Below are 24,567 nucleotides of genomic sequence, written 5' to 3' on the forward strand. Positions count from 1 at the left end.
CTTCTCATCTAGACTAGCTCGTCGTAGAGTGGGTGGGAGGGATTCTCCAGGATAGCAGCCAGCTTCCTTCTCATCCCCCTTTCCGCCATCACCTCTAGTCTGACCGGGGCCCTATTCCCCGTACCTGGTTCAACTAAGTCGATCAAAAGTCCCATTATCCAGATTCAATTAACCTGATGTTTGAATCCGCGCTTTTCCTGTTCCTCGAAGGTGGATTCAGTCTCGTTCATTTGAACCAGACTTGAGACTCAGGATAATTGCGCGCGGCCGCCTCAGCTGAAAAGACAGCAGGTGTCGATCGCAGAAATCCTGATTTTCTAACGGCATTGATTGATTGATTGATTGATTTAAAACTTTATTAACAGATTACAGAATGGGTACAATACAGTACGGCTCAATAGCCTCGCCGACAAGTTAAATGCATATCTATAGGTTCATTTTAAGTCCCTCATTACCCCAATAAATCAGATTATATTTCTTTAAATGTGCCTGCTGGCACTAGGCTTAATGGAATGAATAATCAAATGAGATCTTGCTAGCGAAAATAATTTGTTCAACTCTTTCAGAATAAGGATAAAAACAAGCCCAAATAGTATATCTAATTGATACGAATTATATTATGAGGATATCTGTAGGCCTACTGTATGTGCTTATGTATTAAGTACTATATAAATATTATACATGGTTCCCAAAGAGAGGCTTGGAGGGAGGCTTGCAGTTACACTATTAATCAGGTTTTAATCTGTTCATCCATACATGCATTGAATTGATTAACCTTCAGTTTATACCAGTGACACCTCATGTTCATCATCAGATAACAGTGCTTGAAATGCATTTTCTCAAATTCATTCATCAAAACGTCAAAGGCTCATTCAATTTATCAAATCAAATCAAATCAAATCAAATTTATTTATAGGGCCCGACAACACACGTTAATGTCCCCATGGGCCGTACAGGTCTTCTTTAAACAGGTCAAGAAGACAACATAACAATAAGTCAAGAACAGAACAAGAACACCATAGGGTCCAAACATTTTTTAGATGAATGCAAATAAATGAAAGAATGCAAGCACTCCCAGACATACCCCACGCGAAGGTAAGGAAAAACTCACTAAAACCTAACAATAGGGAAAAAAGCTCCACAGGCAGTGTGGAGGAGAGAAACCTTAGAAGGGCCGTTCAAGGGGGGATCTCCCTTCTTAGATGTTGGTGATAGTAGTGTTGCAGACGGACAGTTGGTAAGCATGCACTCATGTGTGTGGTGAAACACAGATGAGTGCATGCAATAGCAACTGTACATTTTGAAAAATTAAAGATAGAGCTAATAGCGATAGCAACTGAACATTTTGAAAGATTAAAGATAGAGTTGATAGCGGATCTATTTGAGGCACAGGGGCGGCGCAGAGAGGGTCACGTCCTCCCCGTCTTAGTCACGGGACATTCAACACTCCGGTCGTTGCTCAGGGACAGCCGGAGACAGGGAGATAGGGGGTGGCGCAGAGAGGGTCGCGAACTCCCCGACATCATCGCGGGACATCCGGCACTCCGGTCACCACTACGAGACCTCCGGAGACAGGGGGGCACGCAGAGGGGGTCGCAATCTCCCGGCCTTCGTCACGGGACGTCCAACACTCCGGACAACACTCCAGGACAGCAAGTCATAGGAAGACAGGGAGACGGGACAGGCGTTAGACAGCTCATGAGATTGTAGTAGGCGGACATAGCAATAGATACAAGTGGTAGGCATATATGTGAATGGAGTAGATATATGAAGTAAGCGTATTATGTGAATAGAATAGAAGTACTTAACCCAGCAATGAAACCGCGTTGACTGTTAATCTGTTAACAGTCTGTTAATCAGTTGACAGGACCACGGACAGACGGCGGAGAATAACTGATCCAAGGCCTCGGAGGTGCATGTAGAGCAGTCACTACAAGCTTGGCCAAGACCCCGAGGCATCCATCACCTTGGTCAGCGCCAGGAGACGGGTACTCAGAGAGAAGGGGGAGGGAGGGGGGGAGAGGGGGGAGAGGGGGGGGGGGGAAGAGTTAGAGAGTTCCCATGTTTGTGGTGCTGCAAAGGAGCAGACATGTAGTACTCTGTAGTGCCATGTAGTACCCTATAGTACCCCATAGTGCCATGTAGTACCCCGTAGTATCCTGTAGTACCCTGTAGTGCCATGTAGTACCCTGTGGTGCCTTGTGGTACCATGTAGTACCCCGTAGTGCCATGTAGTTCCATGTAGTGCCATGTAGAGCTATGTAAGCCATGTAGTACCATGTAGTACTCTGTGGTACCATGTAGTACCCTGTACCCTAACTAAACTACCCTATAGTAAACTACCCAGTGGTACCATGTAGTACCCTGTACTAGGGGTGCACCGATATATCGGTCGGGTATCGGTATCGGCCGATAAGTGCCTTGTTGACTGCTATCGGCCTATCGGCCGATAAGCTCAAATGTGCCGATAGCAGTCGCCGATAACTAACCATCCATTTGTGTAGTGTCAAGACAAAAAAAAAATTCACTCGCGACCTACCTGCACAACGCCCGCCGTCCGCCCCACACACACACAAGCTACTGCATCAAAGTTACTATTTATGATTAACAAGGCATTCGTTTTGTGGCATTAACGTTATATAGTTAGTGTTACACGGACAATAACATCAGCATATTATTATTACCCATAGCAGCAAGGCATTACTCCGAGTCCGTTCATAGCCGGGAGGCAGACGACTAACGTTACTGGTGAAAATGTGATTTACGTTGGAATACTCCTTTGCCAACTTGCTGTACTTTGCTTGCAGGTCTGCAGCCATTATTACTGGATTAAGAATAGCCCCAACTTTAGCCAACGTAACGTTATGGCTAAACCTTTAACATTAGTTAACCCTAGCTTTCGGTTAGCTGTTCAATGCTAATGTAATAACACAACCAAGCGAATCCATCAGAGCTCCCCATCAACACCGCTCTGTCGGGAGGATGGCATTTAAGAAAGTATCTGCTGTTAAAATGACACAAACATTCGTTTTGTGGCATTAACGTTATTATAGTTAGTTACACGTTCAATTACATCAGCATAGTATTTACCCGAAGATAGCAAGCAAGCCGTGCATAGCTCGGTTACATTCCGTTGCTCATTCCGTACCCAACTACACATTCTGCAATCTGTTAATAAAGTTTTCAACCAGACAAATGTATAGAAAGGCTTTGTTTTATTATAACATTTGTTGCAGTAAAATCATTGTGTCTCGTTTGGCCATCCTGTGGAGCGCGCTGGTCGGCGGGCACTGCCGGGCAGCTAACTTATTAGCTTGTTGTGGTTCTGAGTTTGACTCGCATTCTCACAAGCAGATCAATGGCGGCATGCCCCGAAGTAGAAAAATGAATATTCGCTTGGTGGTAAGCAGGAGGTGGGTGCTAGCGGTGTGGCGTAATTGGCCGAATCGACTGTCAATCAAAATGGTTCCATTGCATTGGTTGAAAGCTCTGGTTGAGAGAATAGTATCCCGCTGCAGGCCGCCAGAATGGTTCCATTGCATTGGTTGAAAGCTCTGGTTGAGAAAATAGTATCCCTCTGCAGGCCGCCAGACGATACTGGGAGAGGGATCAGTGATACCATAAACATATTTCTTGATGTTTCCTTTTTTAAGTAAGTAAAGAGGCCTACAAATACAAACACACATACAAATATACAGTAGTTTCATTAAAAAAATTAAAAAAAAATTAAAAAAAATATTAAAAAAAATATTAAAAAAAATTAAAAATACTTATTTTTTGCCACAATTATCGGTATCGGTATCGGTATCGGCCGATTGTGTTAGTTGAACAATCGGTATCGGTATCGGTGGCCAATTTTCATATCGGTGCACCCCTACCCTGTACCATAACTAAACTACACAGATTAATCTAAAGGTCAGTCCCCGACCAGGTGAGATCAAGGTAGGTTGAAGGAGAGAGAGAAAAGATGAGTCTTAAGCAGGGATTTAAAAGCTTCGACAGAGCAGGCGCCCCTGATGACGGCAGGTAATTTGTTCCACAGGTAGGGAGCGCGGTAGACAAAGGCTCTGTGGCCGGCGGATTTCTTTTTAACCCTAGGGGTCGATAGAAGCCCCGCATTTTGTGAGCGCAGAGCACGAGCGGGCGAGTATCGGGAGATGAGATCGGATAGATAGAGCGGTGCAAGCCCATTTAAAATTTTGTAGGTGAGGAGTAGCACTTTAAAGTCAGAGCGGGCTTGGATAGGAAGCCAATGTAGGGCGGACAAAACTGGTGTGATGTGATCAAATTTTCTAGTTCTAGTTAGTATCCGTGCAGCCGCATTTTGCACGAGTTGAAGATTTTTGATGCTTGAATTAGGTACGTCACGTACCACGTCACGAATCAAGTCACGTCACGTCATCAAATCCATCAAACAGCGCATCTCCTCATATATTTTAAACCCAGTTACAATATCACAATAACGTGTGACACTGTCACAGTGACAGTGATACAATTAAACACTCCACAGATTCAGATTCCTCATAATTCATATCCACAATCCGCGCATAGACGCTTCAGCTTGAATGAAACACAATCCGGGCGCTCCGTTAAGCAAATACACAGCAAAGAATATGAAACTAATCAGAGCCAAATGCCCGATAGGTTTCATTCATTAAAAATATCCCTGCGGGATTCACATTTGCAATGATCTGTTTAGTCCGTTATTAAAATAACTGTGTGTGTCGCGAGCACCGTATCCGTATAAATATGACGTGCATAATGGACAACGTAAATTCATAGGCTGAATATGATTTATTATCAGCGTTACTGCAGACCTATTATTTTACATTTCAAACTAAGCACAAAAACATAATTCAGAATGGTATAATGGGATCTAGACTGTGAGAAATATTTCAGGAAGGGAGCTGGCATTTCTTTGCGAGGGTGTGGCCATGCAGGTTATCCAGCTAACTGAACTAAACCCTGCCCTCGACCAGGTTCAAACTTTCTGATCTGTTACCATGGCGATTTAGAAAATCCAACGTCGGGGAACGGAAATGTCTGGCTTAAGTCAAGCTATGCTGAAAATTATCTGGCTAACTCAGTTAGCCAGGTACGGGGAACGGGGCCCAGCTCGACTCCCACCACGGAGCTATAGCCTTTGAGCCTTTGATTTTTCTTTGATCTGTAAGCACTTGTTGAGGCAAGAGGCTTTCTATGGTAGCTTCTATGAACTTAAAGCATCTTTGTGTGTGTTTGTTTGTGTGTGTGATGGCAGAAATATAGGGCATCCATACTCACCTAATTAATTTATTAGGTGAGTATTTCTTGGGAGCTTTCATCCTAGGCCCCTGTGAGCTGCTTATACCTGTGTGTGTGTGTGAGAGAGAGAGAGAGAGAGAGAGAGAGAGAGAGAGAGAGAGAGAGAGAGAGAGAGAGCTTGGAAAGAAAGAAAGAAAGAAAGAAAGAAAGAAAGAAAGAAAGAAAGAAAGAAAGAAAGAAAGAAAGAAAGAAAGAAAGAAAGACAAAACAATTAAAATAAAGATATATAGAGAAAGAAAGACAGAGAGAGAGAGAGCTTGGTCAACGATGAACAGAGGCTGCTGTTGCTTCAATCACAGGGAGGTTAAATTCTCTCAATGATGGATGACACCACTCCCCCCCTGAAACCATCAGCAGGCCTGTATGTTGTACAAAGTAACTCATTTGTGTGTGTGTGTGTGTGTAAGAGAGAGAGAGAGAGAGAGAGAGAGAGAGATGCTGCCCCCATTGATTTTTGTAAACTCACCCTGCCTGGTTTATAATGGCAGCTTCCTGTCTGCCTGGGGCATCAGGCTGCTGATGTCATGAGGATGAGTCATAGATCTGATCATGATAGCTCTAAATGATAGATGGGGGTCTCTCAAAGCTATCCGGAAGTGATTAGATGATTCCATCTCCTGTCTTTACTTGACTGTCAGTTTGTTCCGAATCAACATGCGATCTGTATCTGGACATCTTATCTGGGTGGTAACTCAGTGTGATGCTCTATGATCACCCTGGGTGGTATTGTGATGCTCTATAATCACCCTGGGTGGCAACTCAGTGTGATGCTCTATAATCACCCTGGGTGGTAACTCAGTGTGTTGCTCTATAATCACCATGGGTGGTAACTCAGTGTGTTGCTCTATAATCACCCTGGGTGGTAACTCAGTGTGTTGCTCTATAATCACCCTGGGTGGTAACTCAGTGTGTTGCTCTATAATCACCCTGGGTGGTAACTCAGTGTGTTGCTCTATAATCACCCTGGGTGGTAACTCAATATGATGCTCTATACTCTATAGTCACCCTGGGTGGTAACTCATTGTACGTTGTTACGCCTGTTGTCTCAGCTTACCTGTTTTATGCCTTTTTATGATTCATTGTATTATTTATTATCACTATTATTACTCCCTTATTATATTTTAAATTGTTGCCACTGTACCTTTGTGGGCATGTGAAGCCCATAGAGACATGAGATGTGATTTTGGGCTACACAAATACATCTGACTTGACTAGAGGCCAAGGGTGTAAAAAGTACAGAGATATTATACTTAAGTGAAAGTATGGGTACCATCTCAAAGTCGGACTCAAGTAAAAGTCAGAGTATCTGGCTAAAAACACACTTGAGTAAAATTTTAAATGTACTAACATTAGTTCGGCCAGAGAAACAAATATACTAATTAAAATGGTTGGACCTGCAAGATTTGTACTTTGTAGGTTTACATTTTAAATGTAAGGAGTAAAAAGTATTATTAAGTAGAGATGTAATTGAGTGAAAGTACAAGTATACAAACCTAATAATACTTGAGTAAAGTACAAATCCCCAAAAACAGTACTTAAGTATTGTAACGAAGTACAATTACTCAAGTACTTTACACCCCTGCTAGAGGCTGACTGAATTCCTTGACAAAGCGCACTTGGACAGTGCCAAAACGAAATGCTGAGCTTTAATGAAGTATGCCAAGTTAAAACCCCGGTGCTGGAAGAGAACGGAACAAGAAGTACAGTAGTAGAATGACTCTCCTGCAGCTCTGTTCTGATCACAGTCACTCTGTGCCACGTCTAACGGGACCATCCCATCTGGAAATGCCTGAAATAGTGTCTCCTAATAAGGTTGGAAGTGGAGAAATAAGACCCCTACAGAAACGTATTATGGTATTTCCAAAAAAACATATTTTATGGTCACTAAAACGATGGAAATAACATGATATTGTACTGTATCATGGTTTAAAGATCCCCTCCACTCAACAACCTGTTTTCTTTATGGTTAACCTCTCTTGGAAGCAGAACTTCTTCACATTCTTCCCTGGAGAGGGAGAGCTTCTCTGTACTTCTCTGAAATCTGAGTGGCATGTGTGGCATCGGTAATATCATGGTCCAATATGTGGTGACTTGACACCTTTAGCTTCAGCATATACAGCAGAGCTGAGTAGTTATTGACAAGTCTGGAAAGAATATAAACGGCCAATGTAGAATTCCTGGTAAATATCAATGGACAGGGCTGTCCCCGACTAAGGATTTGGATGGTCGACTATGATTGGCCCAAATTTGCCGTTAGTCGACTATTGGTTGACAAAAAAATATATATATATAATATTTTGCATATGTTTTTTTTAATTTTTATTTAATTTTTTATCATTCCATTTGGGCTGTGGGGGGTGCTTAATGTCTGAAGGAGTCGACTGAAGGCTTCTTGTCCTCTGCAAAAGCATGCAATTGGTCCACTGATGGATACATCTTGATATTTGTCTAGTCTAGTGTGTTCATTAAATGGGTGAAATCCTCTTTCAGTGCCTCTGTGCCCGTTTTCGTAGGCAGTTAGCCTCTGGTATGCGTGCCATTAGCGTTAGCCACGCTTCTATGCCTCTTTTCTTTTGGAAAGAATGATAAAAAATATATATATATATACATTTTTATTTAATTTTTTATATTCGACAAAGAGGTTGGCCAGTCGACCACGGCTCCTTTCGACCGATTAGTCGACTAATCGACTAATAGGGATCAGCCCTGAATTTGCACATTCATAGATCCTTGCATTCATAAGGCTCATTCCGAGCGGTGATATAGAGGAGCGTAAATAGTAAATGGTGCATTTATATAGAGCTTTTATCCAAAGCGCTTTACAATTTTAGTTGTAAAGTTACTCACATTCACCCATTCACTCACACATTCACACACCGATGGGCGGAGGCAACCATGCAAGGTGCCAACCTGCTCATCGGGATCAATTAGGTTAAGAGGTTAAGTGTCTTGCTCAAGGACACATCGACACGCTGCCCGGTAGGAGCGGGATTCGAACTGGGAACCTTTCGATACCAGATGACCGCTCTACCTCCTGAGCCACTGTTGTATGCAGCCACAAGGTCGGAACAGGCCTTAAGTAAAGGTGTAGAGATGCTGCCTAAGCCGTTTTCAGTAGTTTATTTAACAATTTGGTGAAAACACATATTTATACTAATTGTTGTTTAATATTGATCTTTTAAGGGTTTAAAATACATCTGGATGGGGATCATTAAATTGGATTATACTGTGGTATTATTTAAGTGCACAAATGGTACATGGCAATGCATAGCTTTTTACCATAGCAGTGCCATGGTAGATTATTCATACAATGGCCAGTACCATGGTAAATGATTCATACAATGGCCAGTACCATGGTAAATGATTCATACAATGGCCAGTACCATGGTAAATGATTCATACAATGGCCAGTACCATGGTAAATGATTCATACAATGGCCAGTAGCATGGCAAAACTGAAATGACCATCAAGCTATCACAATACTTTTCTGTAAGGGGAGAATAACTCTGTGTTCCTGACCATAACCAACGTCTTGCCTTTAGGCAAATGGAGATATTTTTTATGTTATATTAATTATTATGGACAGGACATGGGATGTGATGTTGTACCATATGTTGCAAAGCGCTTTGGATAAAAGTGCTATATAAATGCAGTCCAATATGACCATATCAGTTCAGTTAGGCTAAGGCTGTTTCTGCTAGTTGCACAGAGATGTTACGTGTGTTTCTGGGTGCAGCCGGATATCTCAGCTCCGAGGGGAAGCGTCTCTGTCTCCGGCCGGAAAGATCAGCTGAAACAAAGCAATTTGTCTTTCTTAATGTCTGTGATTCACAAAGACCAAGGATAATTTTTAATTAGTTTAATAGCGGCACAGGTAGGTGGTGAACATGGTGAGTAAGTGATGAGTTCCTTTTGTGTGAGTGTACACGCACGCACGCACACACACAAACAAACCTATCAGGCTGCCACACCTGAATCAGCAGATGAATGAATGAATGAATGAATGAAAACTTTATTAACAGATTGTAGAATGGGTACAGTGCAGTACAGCTCAATACATACAATTGTTAAGGGGATGCAGACCAGAGAAAGACTTTCGTCTTGTTTACACCAGGGTCCCCCATTTCCAATTCATCGTAACATATATGACATACATGACATACAGATAGACAGTACTGCTACATCTATACATTTATGACATACCAGATTTGCAATTACAGTACTGTATTTGTGATACAAAAAGAGTCCAGAAAGAAAAGAGTATATACATTAGGCGTAGAAACTGTACATTGGAAAAAGTTGACGGTCAGCGCCTTGGGAATTGGGTCGGCATGGCAACCGCGATGAGGCTGAGGGTAAATACCCTGGAGAGTAAAGGTGAGTGAGTTTATATTAGTCTCCTAGAAAAGTCTGGTCTACTAATGACATCCTGACATCAGTTCCAAGCTTCCTTCAGGGATAAGTCTACTGTGTGTTCATTGGTAGACCCGTAGGGGCAATCTCAGCCTATTCCCTTATACACTATAAAAATCATTTGCGTTTGTGTGTGCTTGTATACATGCATGCTTATTCAGTAACCGTCTCATCACAGTACTATATACCTGTATGTCATGTATGTCCCTCCCTATGCCATAAATGTCATGATGTCATATATGTTGTGTATGTCATAAATGTCACTATGAATTGAAAATGGGGGACCCTGATGTAAACAAGACAAACGTCTTTCTCTGGTCTGCATCCCCTTAACAATTGTGTGTATTGAGCCGTACTGTATTGTACCCATTCTGCAATCTGTTAAATACATGTTTCATTCATCACTAGCAGCCTAGTTTTAAGCAATGAGAGCATGTATATACACCGTTGCTGCCCTCTGCTGGCAAAAGGCTTTAACAACACTTGTCGACTGCCAATTTGCACGAGGGCGTACTAGGGGTGTGTCCTGTTGCTCCATGAAAGCGTCCTCCTACCTCCTCCTAAACTCTATGACCCAGAAATAGATTCCCCCCACACGCGTCGCCACTGGGCCCAATGAGTTACTTAGAACACAAAAGCAGAAGCTTAAAATCATTCTCTTAACCAACCATGGGTAACTGCAAGCAAGTAAAAATGGCACAGGATTGTGGGCTGAAAGCAGGGGGCGTGTTGCAAGGTTAGGTTAGGGTTAGGTTAAGGTTATGTTAGGGTTGGGTTAGGTTAAGGTTAGGGTTAGGCTGAAAGCAGGGCGCATGTTCCAAGGATAGGTTATGGGTTGGTTGGGTTAAGGTGAAGGTTAGGTTAAAGTTATGGTTAGGTTAAGGTTAGTGACATTAGGAGAAAAACACAATTTGTAGACATATGCTGTTATATAGAGTAGTGTAGTATAGTGTGTATACTGAATATATCTTCAGTATACACACTATACAGACTCAATGCCAAAATCACTATTCGAATGCGGTTTTGTTTTGTACTAGTCGAAAAATGTTCTTACATCAGCATAAGAAAATAATCCAACATTCATTTTGAAAATCAGTTCTTCTCAGATAAGAACGTCAGGAGGACTTTCAGAAAACCTAACCTCATAGCTCTCAGTTACCCACCGCACTGAAGCTTTGTCACAAGGTAGTAACATTTAGTGAGGCTTACATTTTTTGCTGATAATTTACTACTGAAGCTTCAAACTTCAAAAAGGACAGCCCTGTGTTACGCCACTTCTTAGAGCTGCACTGGCTCCCCATTTCCACACAAATCCGCTTCAAGGTCCTTGATCTGGCATACAAGATACAAGATTCCTTTGTTGCCACACAACCAGGTTGGTGGTATTTGTGATCGGTATTAAGCTCTACAGTACATAAAACTGTAACATAGATACATGAATGGCTCCCTCCTACCTCCAGTCAATGGTCTCTAACTACACACCATCAAGACACTCTACATCTTCTGGCCGCCTCAGACCCACTCCTATCCGAGCTCCGGGGTGTCATCAAAGAGAAGCAGGCTATTCTCGGTCCTCTCTCCACAAAGGTGGAATGAACTTCCCACCAGTCAGGACAGCCGAAACCCACCCAGTTTTCCGCCATCAACTAAAAACACACTTGTTCAATCAAATAAATGAAATAAAGAAAATATTATCCATCGTACTGTCTTTTACTATCATGTATGCTAACTAAGGAATCTACCTTGCCTATATTACTACCTACTATGTCAATATGTCTATACTACTAGGCACTCAAGACTGTAGCACCCAAGTTCAACAGTTTGACGAACAATGTTACTTACCCTTAGCTGCCAGAGTTCAAGTCAAGTCAAGAGTTTTAATTGTCACGGTATACAGGTATACAATGAAATGCGGCTGGTCTTGCCCGCGACGATGTGCAATACAGTGGTACAACATATAATAGAATCCAATAAAAATACAGTGGTACAACATATTAATAGAATCCAATAAAACAGTGCAATAAACAGGTACATGGTGTGCCATCTCGGTATCTGTACATTAGTATTTACAGAGCATATAGGACATGCTAGGTAGCTTTAGTAGTGCAATACACTGTTCCTGATGTTATACTACTTTAAGTGGCCTTTCCTCTGGCCATAAGTGTGCGTGTGTGCGGCATGAGTGTTAAAGTGGCTGCTAGTGTGTGAGCGTGCTCAGCGTGCGTGTCGTGTATGTGCTTGTGTGTGCTTGTGTGTGGATATTTCAGTTTCTGTGTCTCTCAATGTTCATTGTTCAAGGCTCTGATGGCCTGGGGGAAGAAGCTTAGCCTAAGCCTCTCCGTCCTAGTAGCTGGGGTTCGCAGGCGTCTGCCTGACCTCAGCAGCTGGAACAGGCTGTTATTGGGGTGGTGGGGGTCTTTCATTATCCTGCAGGCTCTGGATTTGCACCTCTTGTTGTATAGAGCCTGCAGGGGAGGTAGCGCAGCAATACCCGTGGTACGCTCGGCTGAGCGCACCACTCTCTGTAGGGCCTTCTTGTCCTGTGCCGTGCTGTTCCCATACCAGGCAGTGATGTTTCCGGTCAAGATGCTCTCTACAGCTCCTGAGTAGAAGGACTGGAGTATCTTCCCAGTTGTACCCCTTCTGCTGACCTGTTGTACAGAACATGTAAGTCTCTTTGGATACAAGCATTAGCTAAATGACTAAAAATACATTTAAATGTAAATGTAAAAAGCCCCTTTTAGAAGACAAGACACCTATTCGTATGAGGTCATCCGATTCTGTGGCCCTTACAACCATTTCTGCGTCTTTCTGTGTGTCGGCCCATGCACTGCAGTGGTTCCAGGCCTACCTCTTAGGCAGGACTGAATATGTCTCACTGGGAGGACACAAGTCCAGGCTGCTCCCTGTCACCTGTGGTGTTCCGCAGGGGTCGGTTCTTGGCCCCATCCTTTTCATCACCTACATGCTCCCTGTCAGACGCAGAGAAGCTTGTCCATGTCTTTGTCTCCTCAAGACTGGATTACTGTAACGGACTCTTCATCGGGATTCCTGGCAAGAGCATCCAAAAGCTGCAATACATCCAGAACAGCACTGTCAGGATCCTGATGAGAGTCCGTAAACACGAGCACATAACCCCCATCCTCCACCCACTACATTGGCTCCCCGTCTCATCCCGGATCAATTACAAAATCCTGCTGCTCACCTACCTACCTACAGGAACTCATCCCTCCACAATCATCCACCCGTACCCTCAGTCAGATCTGCAGGTAGCCTGCTCCTTCGGGTCCCCAGTACCAGGCTCTGCACAATGGGGGGCCGAGCATTCTGCTCGGCTGCACCACGCCTGTGGAACAGCCTCCCCATCCAGCTGAGGGCACCACAGAGCAGGCCTTTAAAGCAGGCCTGAAAACCTACCTATGTCAAAAGACCTTTGATTGCTAGCTTTGTCTTGTGATTAAATTTTTTTCTTGTGCCGTTGTTTAAAATTTTCTGTTTATACTATGTTTTTAACTATGTTCTATTTTTACTCTGTATTTTATTTTATTATTATTAATAATTATTTTATCTTTTTAACTGTTTTAACCCTGTAGCACTTTAGGATCCTAGTGAACAAAAAGTGCATTATTTACAAATACAATTTATTATTATTATTATTATTATTATTATTATAATAATAATAATAATAATAATAATAATTATTATTATTATTATTATTATTATTATTATTATTATTATTATTATTATTATTATTATTATTATTATTATTATTATTATTATTATTGTGTAGATTCCCAAATTATTGGATGGGACTAAACAAGCCTTTAACAGGTGAGGTGCTATTCATAGTATTCTCATGATGCATTTCGTCATACAATACGGCGGAATGCCACAGCCTATTGGCCGCGGTTGTCATTTAACGATAATCACCCGCCAGTTCATTATAATCACCAGCTGTTTGTGACCAAGATATCTGCAATCTTATATCGCACTGATATGGAGAAGTAGACGAGGGGCTTAAGGTGGTCATTGTTCAACTCATTCTGTCAAACCACTATCTATTTGATGAATTTCGACACAGATTACATGGGTTAAAAATACAGATTAGGAATAGGTATGTGTTATGCATTTAGTCACCCGAAACATTTCAAAATACCCATTTAAATATATATAAAAAAAAAAATGCAAATACATCAATAGATTTGAAACATAGGATTTCCTCAAACATGGATTCCCTGAAATGGGTATTACAATAAAACAAAGGAGCTTCCTGGGTGCTTTAGAAAAAGGAGTTGATGTAATTGTACACAAGTCACTATAACAAACAATGTACATCTTCACAAAATTAACTTGAGTACACAAAACGTGACACGTTTCAACCTTAAAGGGTCTTCCTCAGGCTGTGGGACAGGTCGCAGTCCTATTGTTTGTTAAACTGTTCACATTCGTTGTAACAACTGTAACAATGACAATAAATATCTATTCTATTCTATTTACACAGTAAAACAAGCAAATAATTAAATTAATAAAATGCCTACAACAGAGCTTATCAAAACAGCAAAATATACTTTATTGAAATAATCGAAGTCATTTTTAAAAGGAATAGAAAAGGAATCACACGTGACATGGTCTGAGAAGTATATCTTGCGCATAACATCAGGCACATTTCTGGTATACATGTCTCAGGAGTGCACAATATGTCCAAATCTCACACACAATTAGGTCAGGATTCAACAGTACATAGTCATGGTAATTAGGTGAATGCCACAAGGATATACAGTGAAATATAACCAAGTAAATAATAGGTTTATGGCTTCTGAAACCAAGGGTGAACTGAAAAGTATTATCTAAGTGATTGAGAAACTTTAACTTTTTTAAGAATTTATTTATTCTTTGGTTAACAAAAGGAATGGTATTTAGTCAACGCTCACATTAAAGCACATTTAAAAAAACGTATGATATACAGTATTGCAAAAAGTGGCCAAACAGACAAATTAAATTACACTGGAGCATCCTACTTCCTCAGAGAAAAACACTGTAAAAACACTGTACTCATTATGCCATAGATATATAACACTAGATGGCTCAAGGCGGAGTCGCGTACTTCACACCGGTGGCCATCTTGCGAGGGTGGACTACTGCTTTAAGGTGATGATCTGCACAAACAAAAATAATCTTAACTCGCTGAAATCTTGACGGATTTACAAACGGGTTGGTTTATTACAAACGTTATTAACGTGGCTATGATTCTTGCTTGGAAGATATTTTTTTGTAATTTCTTTTTATATCAAAGTCCATTATAAGTATGCAGTATGGTAACTACATCTCTGACGTTTTTAACAACCAAACGGTTGGAAATTGAGCAAGCTATGGTTATTTCAATAGTACATGCACCATAAACATACATGTTATGAGTGGGCGTGCTCCACCCTCGCAAGATGGCCGCCATGTGGCAATGTCGGTCTCCGTTGGCCAGCAGCGCGGGTAAGCCATCTAGTGTTATATATCTATGATTATGACCCCCCCAACATACAGCGTGCTTCCGAAGAACCGACACACTTTCCGTCTCATGGGAAGCCTGGCCCTATCTCAAACCCCCGCCCACTTCTCTCTTAATCCTCCAATCATGACTATCGCTTCCCTCGGACAGACGGACACAACAGTTGTGATTGGAGGATCAAGAAAATAGGGTCCATTCAGAATGTGACACATCACGGATATCCATAGAAAAAATAAAGTCAGGCCAGATAATGTGTGTTTATCACAGATATGGAAGGAGAGAGTACCTATAAAAAAAGAAGAGTGCTAGAGAATAGACAGGAGGATAGAAAACAGGACTGAGGGGCAAATTGCAATATGCCACCAAATTTCAGACTCTCACTCCACAACGTTGAATACAAGACAGGGATCCGTGACACTGAGCTAGGGGCCACACCCAATATCCGACAATGTTTGAGTAATGAGTATAAGTTATAAGAAAAAAAAAAAAAAAAAAAATTAACTATTTACACATGTAAACATTTCAACTAGCCACTTATAGCAGCAGATGCAGAGGCTAGAATGTAACCATTTTCAGGTTCAATGTAGGACCTGTAAAAAACAACAGAGGACATGACAACACAACAGGAAATAATTACTATTTCAGATGCGATCAGTGATACCTTGCATTTGGCCCTGTTCAAATTAGTTCTCAAAACACGTAGCTTTTGTTTCATCTCTTGATCTAATATATAAGAGAAATCTGCTGCTGTGTCCCGCAGATATGAATTGTAGAAGCCAAAGACCAAGGAATGAGTGGACAGGAAAGAGTGAGAAGTATAAAGAAATTACTGGAGAAAGTTGCTCGAGAAATAAACATGGCCAGTGTCTGTGTACAACTGTCCATAAGTCAAAGTTAACACACACCTGACCAGCAGGTGGAGCCCCAACAGAGGGAGATGAGTCCTTCTCCTTGACCACGTCTTGGTAGTGTAAAGGTTGGATCTAGAACATTCCGTCTCCACACCGAACCCTAGTCTCCGGCAGGGTTCGAGAGACGACTAGAGAAGCTAAACACGGGCCAAACACACGAGAATCTCATTCTGTGGCATCGCTTTACGGTCCAATATCAAATTCCAATGACAGAACAAGGCGCAGCAGTGTAATAGGTGCGCTGCAAAGCCGTGCGTTATGAGTCCAGAGTGGGTTGTTATAACTCCAAATACAGGAGAAACCGGGGACCTCACTATTTCTTTATATGGACGCAAAGTATGTATGTGCAGCATCTGTTTAACGAAACGAGGATAAAGACACACGTGTGCGAGGGAGGAGTGGAGCGTATAACACAATACATCCTTACAATGTAAAAACGGAACAACAGCTAAATTGGGATTAGTGGAATTCTTGGGAGCCTAAACGGCGCACAGGCACAAGAGTATTTCCACGTTAATCGCGACGGGTGCCCTGGGTAAGTGCCGAGCATATGGAAATCTTTGGATACGATACCGTGTTCGACCTTTAAAACAAACAGCGTTTTTGTCTCCGACTCACTGATAGCAACACACAGTCAAACAAGAACAAACACACAAAAAAACAACACAAACGGTTTCACACATTCTCACACACAGAGGCAGGTTGTCTTAGGCGTTCTAGTGGGGAGCTGTGCATTTGGAAGATAGAAAGAGAGAAAAATAATGTGACTACACACACTCAGGGCAAGAAACTAACATCTTTGTTGTCCACTGGCCTCGGTGTCTGGTAAATCCTAAAATGCACTAGTCACTTTAACTATTTCACCAGCCAAATAGATTATATTTATTTATTTACTTAAATAAATTAAATAAAAATGACATCTGAATGATGGCTGGTTAACTGCCAAAGTATCTAGTAGAATGGACAGACTTACGAACCACAGTCAACATTTACCAACATTCATAATTTCCTACCTTGCACACACACACACAAAGTACCCTGCAGTTGACACACTGCAAAAATATGTGTTCATACCAGCAGTTTCCTTAAGGGAAAGTAGGACTTATAAGAACCTGAAGCTAAATAGACCAGCATTTGGATTTCTCTACCCATCTCGAGCCAAGCCCAGAACTGCTGAGCTGAGCTAGACTAGGCTCCTACTCCCTTCCCACATTACCCTAAGGTCTCTCTACTCACTCCACCCAACACAGGATTTGAAAACCTTGTTATGATTTGGTTGTAGGCAAGAGAGGGTGAACAAAGCAAATATTCTGCACAATCCCTTAACAGTGGAGAGGAGGAGGAGTTGGGAAGGAGTGAGACAAGTTAATATTCATGGGAGTGTGGATAGGAACAGACTAATCTCAAGACCCGCCCTCTTTTCTTGATCCTCCAACGAAGGAAGCAACAGTTGTGTGATTGAGGACGGGGCTTGGGATAGGTCAATAGGAACACAAGCTTAGCTTCCAGCAATGATTATGTCACTATCTCCATATAATACAGCATTGACAAGCCCCGTCTTGGAGCCGACACAGTGTTAAAGCATCATAAAGCCATATAAATAGTTACCATATAAATATATGCACGCAAAGAAAAACGCGGCCACTTTGGGGTAAGTTCGTTCATGGGCAATGCAGGGACAGGGGGGGAGCGGGGCTGCAGAAGTCGGACTTTCATGTCAAAATACTATGGCGGCCATTTTAAAAGCAGAACTATGTGCTAACAATGCAATGCCATCGTGATGCCCTCCTCATTTTGCCCCAGAACGAGAAGGCTAGGGAACCCGAAGTGACCGTGACGACTTCATAACAACAAGCTGCCGAACTTAATGTCACCGTGCCCCCCCCCCCCCCCGAGAAACAACATAACGGAGGCCACTTTGACCTCTTTAACAACAGCAGAGTCAACACCTGCCACTTCCTGACAGTTCAAGTTCATCCCCCCCGAAATATTCTCCACGGGGACATTCCAACCACTTCAGTGAGACACTATATGGCTAGTGAGGCGCCGCTACTGGCAGTTCAAGTCTGGGTCACTGAGCCACGCCCATATTTGGATCATTTCCTGCGGCGTCCTGGGATGCACCAGCATCAGGCTCTTATAGGCACAGGGGTTGGACCTGTACTTCTCCTCTATGTCAAAGGTTCTGAAGCCCTTGTGCTTCTCCGGGCCCAGGCCGAGCTTCCTAAGACACATGCCCGTGTAGACGTCGTCTATGGGGTAGAGCGGCACGCGCCGCGACGCGTTCCGCAGACGGGCCGCTATGTCCCCGGAGTACAGGTAACCCCCGCCCCCTGCGTACGGCGGGTACATCCCGACGTACATGCTTTCCGGGATGAAGTACTTGACCTTCTTGTCGCGGTGCGGCCCCGCGTTGGTGATCACGTCGCCCACAAACAGGTCCCGGGCCTTGGGCCCCGAGAGGCCCTTGAGGAAGTCCAGGATCCGGAAGGTGTTGACGAAGACGTCGTCGTCGCCCTTGAAGATGTATTTGGCCCCCGGGCAGCGGCTCTGGATCCAGTCCAGGAACAGCACCTCCTTGACGGTCAAGTTGAAGAAGGAGTCCCGATAGTCCCACTGCACGATGTCCTTGTGGCGGGTGCTCTCGTAGTGCAGCATCTCGGACAGATCCGGGTGGTGGTCCACCGCCGTGGCGTTGCCGAGCAGGAAGACGGTCACCACCGTCCGATTGGCCTGGACGCCCGCTCGCCCCCACGACTGCCGAATGGCCTGGCGGCGGTCGAAATGCGGAGCCAGGGATTTGACGGCCAGCAGGAGGAAAGGCGGCTCCTCGCAAACATGAGGCTGGTCCACCACCAGGGGGTACGAGCGGCAGCGCATGTACTGCAGGAAGTCCTTGAAGCGGTCGGGCAGCGAGTTGTAGTCCTTTACCTGAGTGGTGACACTGAGGTCAGGTTGGCAGGGGTCAGAGTTCAAACCTGTGCTATTGAGCCAATCGGGCATGTCGGCGGAGCTGTAGTTGGCCATCAGGATGGGGTTGTGGTGGATGTCCAGGATCTGCTGGCAACGGTTCCAGTAGGCCTGGTTGGGGGCCAGCTTGGCCCAGAAGGGTTTGTTTGGTATGTGGACCTTATGGCGCCCGTTCTTGTCCTGGCTGGCGTTCCGGGAGATCAGGATAAAGATGAAGAGGTTGACCATCATCACCATCACAACCACCTTCAGCCTCCTCCGCAGGAAGGCCATGGCTCTGTCCTCCACCACTCACCACCTAGACACACACACACACACACACACACACACACACACACACACACACGTGATGAATGAATAAAGAGCACTCACTTAATCAAACATGTTCTCACACGCACACTTCTATGAATCAACCTTATTCTCAGAAAACATGATGCAAGCTACAGCTACAACATATGACCCAAGTTTATATATAGCAGCTGGACCCACCCTAGACCCCCCCCCCCCCACACACACACACAGCGCCCCCTCCCCTTCCCACCAGCAAGCAGATTCGTTTCCTCTCCTAGAGAAAAACCTCTTCCTGGTCTGTAACTACAGAGTCTTGTGCTTAGCGGCATGAAAAGGCAGCAGTGCTACAGATCAAGTGATAAGTGCACACAAGGGTGATATTTCTGAGAAGTGAGTTTACCAGACTTCTCCCAACTCCGTTACTCAATGATCTCTTCCCACTAAAAAGAAAAAAGAAAAGAACATTCTGTATGCGAATCAACTGACCCAATTCCGTTGAGTTATTCAGCAGGGTGTGTGTGCGCATGTTCGTCTGTGTCAACAATTAAATAAAAAGGCAGTTATCATAATCATATTTTTTTTTGGATCACAGTCCAAAGTAAATATAACAAAACCATTAGGCAATTGTCTGCCATTCACTTCAGGTCATTGCCATCAAAACACTAACATTTATAAAAACACCCAAATCATTCATATGCCCGCCCGGCCCCACCCGGTCAATGACCTCTGAAGCACGAATGACTTAAGCGCTCACTCATGCAGTCAAATCAGTCGCTCTCATACTCGGGCTGCCGAGAGTTCCTGTGTATCGAATATCGCATCTAATGAATGGTTGATAAGAAATAGAAAATGAACTACAGAATATTATACGAGTGACATAATGACCACGGGAGACGTTCAGAGGGACCGATTATCGCCACAGTCCTTTTACCAGCCTGAGGAGAAAAAAGGAAAGGAGAAAAAAAAGAAGTAGACTAGGCAAAACGTGGAGAACAAAACAGCCTTTGGAGACCATGCAGCTCTGCCTCAGGTTTCTCCTTTGGCAAAGCTCACACGCTCTCTGCCGACAACGTTCTCTCCCTCTTCCATGTCTCTCTTTGCTCTCACTTTCCCCGGTCTCCTTTTCAATCCCTCTCTCAGGCCTAATAAAAAAAATAAAAATAAAAAAATAACTAGCAGCGCAGCGGGCGGGTCTGTCCACGCGCCGTGGAAGACGGATGGGTGATCTTCGGACGTACGCCGGGTAGTAGTAGTCATGGGCCCAAAAAAAAAGGGGGGATATTTCCAGGAATGTAAACACAGAGCCGGTCCAAAGAAAAAAGGAAGGCCTGAAGGAGAACAGTCCAAGGCACTGAAGAGAATATTAAACGCCTTTTATTTTAGAAGGGCAATGAAAAAGGATACAAATGGTTTGGTTGTCCGATGAAAGCTAGTCGGGCTGCAACGCGTTGATGTTATATTATTTATTATATATCCTTTTTCTTTGTCATTCCAGAATAAAGGCTTTTCATTCTCTCAATGAGACTCAGGGTTTTGGACCATTCTTCTTGGAATCATACTTTTCTTTGCACTGGTTATGCGTTTATATACAAAGATCACATCTGGCCAGTGATCTCCTTTGCTCATAGAATACACATGGAAAAAGGCATCTGTGCTCACATGAACATATACTGTACACACCTTCTATTCATTTATTTATTTTAAGCTAGCACTAGCATGCCTAATTCTTTTTATATATATATTTTTTTAAACTTTTATTTATAGCATTTTCAGCTTTTTCTGGCCACGCAGGGCCGATAGAGGGAGAGAGGGAGAATGGGAGGAGAGGTAGGGAAGATGATGCGGAAAATGGTCGCCGGGACTGGGAAACGAACCCAGGACGACCGCTTCGCGACTCAGCAAGCTATGTGGTGTGCTACTGGAGCGCCTCTAGCATGCCTAATTCTAACTGCACCATCCTAATTGGGTCCATCCGGTGTTCTTGTGTTTGAATAAAGAGCACACAGTACAGTACAGAGTAAGCCCTAGGGGCAGAATAAAGACCACAGTACAGACTAGAGTAAGCCCTAGGGGCAGAATAAAGACCACACAGACTAGAGTAAGCCCTAGGGGCAGAATAAAGACCACACAGTACAGACTAGAGTAAGCCCTAGGGGCAGAATAAAGACCACACAGACTAGAGTAAGCCCTAGGGGCAGAATAAAGACCACAGTACAGACTAGAGTAAGCCCTAGGGGCAGAATAAAGACCACACAGACTAGAGTAAGCCCTAGGGGCAGAATAAAGACCACACAGACTAGAGTAAGCCCTAGGGGCAGAATAAAGACCACACAGACTAGAGTAAGCCCTAGGGGCAGAATAAAGACCACACAGACTAGAGTAAGCCCTAGGGGCAGAATAAAGACCACACAGACTAGAGTAAGCCCTATGGGCAGAATAAAGAGCACACAGTACACACTAGAGTAAGCCCTAGGGACTGCTGTTTATTAACACTTTGATCGCCAGGCTTAAATTCATAATTTACCATCCTCCGCCAGCCCTATTTAATATGGAGAAGTTCCCCTTATTTGCAGGGCTATAACTTTTTAAATTGTATTGCTAAATTGACATTACTATGGCCCATTCAACGTCCTATATCTATTGTTCAGGGTGTAGCAACGTTATACTTTTTCATTCACATATTCATACTAAAATACGGTCTAAAGTATAAGTATGTTTATCGTTTTCTGCAGCATTCTCCAGAACGTGATTTATAGCCCCAAATGCATTATATTGATGATGAAATACAGTTTGATAGGAATCTGCGCGAGATAAAAAAATTCAAATGGACGTGCTTCTAGAAGTTACTACTGATCATTTGATGTTGACCGGATGGGGGGGGGGGGGGGGGGGGTCGTTTATAATTCCGTGGCCAACGTTATATGATTCATCTAGTGTGGGTGATATGATCATTAGAGCAGTTAGTATCGAACACGTTAAAAAATAACGTTGAATCTTACCGTAGCTTCCTCATAGCGTTGGGGCGATGAGCGTGGAACAGAAATATTCCTATTATGGGATGTAGAAATATGCAATCCATTTCCAGGTTGTATAATAGTATATACGTCCAAATCATGTTGTTTATCGATGAGCGCCACCAGATGGCGCTCTTGAACCGTTGGAGAGTTGAGAGGGGATCAACAGTATATCTCAAGTGTCCGGGGGAGAAATATTGATATCAAAGACGTGGTACGGCGTCTTTGGCAGAATGAGCATGGCGAGGAAAGACGTGGTACGGCGGTTTTGGCGACCATAGTGTTAATGTCGGGGCGACTGCCCACAGACACCTATTTGATTTAAAGTCAGCAGCAGCACGGAGTCTCGGGACTTATTTTATTTGGAATATAATGACTGTATACGCAAAATTAGCCTAGTTTTAAGTTAAAATATTATAAATCTACATGCCTTGAGGATGTCATTCTTTATATAGCCTACCTATCAATTGTTTTTAAGCTCAATAAACTCTGACCGGAATTTCTCTCATTTGACCGGTAGATTGAAATCTACCGGACACTGAGGCCGGCAAAAAAATATTCTAACAGAAACCCTGGTACATACCTGCATATATCCTTTTACATATCTGTAGATACTATGTTTATATCTGTTCATATGCCTTACGTACTCTTACTAGTTACGCTGCTGGCCAGTGTGACTACTACCATACTGTCGTTATACCTGTATGACTATACATATTAATATTATTGTACATTATTGTACAAAGTACATACATCCGATTAGCACTACACCCAGAAGTACTAATTTATATATTTTATACCCAGTTTAATCACATGTACATTGCATATTACTATTGCACTTTACTGCTACATTACTCGTTAGAGTTACTCGTGAATTGCTTGTTGAAGTAGACATTGCATAGACTAATTAGCTAAACAAAAAGGAATAAAAAAGAAAGTTCTTGAGAAAACAGGTCACGCAGTCATGCCTGAACTAGCCTACTGCTGACTGTGTGAACTAGCCAGAGGTGCGTTGCTCATGGGACGGGGTTGCACGACGTGCAACCAAGCTTTTGTGAGCAGAAGCGCATGCACGCTACGCGCTGCACTCGACTTGTCGGCGTCGTGTGTACCTGCCTGGCTACCTCGCATAAGCATAACAATTCATGGCAATCACATTCACAGGTTTGGTATGAACGGTGCTCTGCCTGAGTCAGATCATCGTTCACACCAAACCTGAGGAATGCGCTGCACTCGACTGATGGGCCAACTCGCTAAGTACCCACATGGCTACTTTGCATTACAATAGCTCAGGTGTGTTCAAATACATTCTCAGATACATGCACACACAACTTGTGAATGAAATGTGTTACATTCCATTCGTAGAGGCAATTAGGCATTGTCTTTAGTCTGTGCGTATGCAAGGGAACATTTATGCGCATTGCGCAGGAGCGTGCGCACACACCCGGGAGCGTGTGTGCATGTGGCGTCATTAAAACATAGTGCAACCAGTCAGCCAATCAGGAATGCACCTCTGGAACTAGCCTACTGCTGACTGTGTGAACTAGCCTACTGCTGACGGCGTGAACTAGCCTACTGCTGACTGTGTGAACTAGCCTACTGCTGACTGCGTGAACTAGCCTACTGCTGACTGTGTGAACTAGCCTACTGCTGACTGTGTGAACTAGCCTACTGCTGACTGTGTGAACTAGCCTACTGCTGACGGCGTGAACTAGCCTACTGCTGGCGGTGTGAACTAGCCTACTGCTGACGGCGTGAACTAGCCTACTGCTGACTGTGTGAACTAGCCTACTGCTGACGGCGTGAACTAGTCTACTGCTGACGGCGTGAACTAGCCTACTGCTGACGGCGTGAACTAGCCTACTGCTGACGGCTTGAACTAGTCTACTGCTGACTGTGTGAACTAGCCTACTGCTGACGGCTTGAACTAGTCTACTGCTGACTGTGTGAACTAGCCTACTGCTGACGGTGTGAACTAGCCTACTGCTGACTGTGTGAACTAGCCTACTGCTGACGGCGTGAACTAGCCTACTGCTGACGGCGTGAACTAGCCTACTGCTGACGGCGTGAACTAGCCTACTGCTGACGGCGTGAACTAGTCTACTGCTGACGGCGTGAACTAGCCTACTGCTGGCTGTGTGAACTAGCCTACTGCTGACGGTG

The 24,567-nt window shown here is 43.5% G+C and overlaps 1 protein-coding gene across 3 annotated transcripts in view; it reads right to left on the minus strand.

Annotated features, from left to right (window-relative positions):
• Positions 1–14,270: 14,270 nt before the first annotated feature.
• b3gnt2b (UDP-GlcNAc:betaGal beta-1,3-N-acetylglucosaminyltransferase 2b) overlaps positions 14,271–24,567 on the minus strand; it is a 93,193-nt gene continuing 82,896 nt past the window's right edge. For 2 of the 3 annotated variants that reach the window (XM_084321646.1, XM_084321644.1), the window contains one exon: positions 14,271–19,397. In XM_084321646.1, the coding sequence (XP_084177772.1) occupies positions 18,179–19,372 (1,194 nt within the window). In that variant the 5' untranslated portion in view covers positions 19,373–19,397 and the 3' untranslated portion in view covers positions 14,271–18,178. Of the gene's footprint in view, positions 19,398–19,790; positions 19,831–24,567 lie in introns of all 3 variants that reach the window. The other variant, XM_084321645.1, reaches the window with a different exon arrangement.

This window comes from Notolepis coatsorum, assembly GCF_963971535.1.
Source record: "Notolepis coatsorum genome assembly, chromosome: 9".
NCBI classification, from domain to species: domain Eukaryota; kingdom Metazoa; phylum Chordata; class Actinopteri; order Aulopiformes; family Paralepididae; genus Notolepis; species Notolepis coatsorum.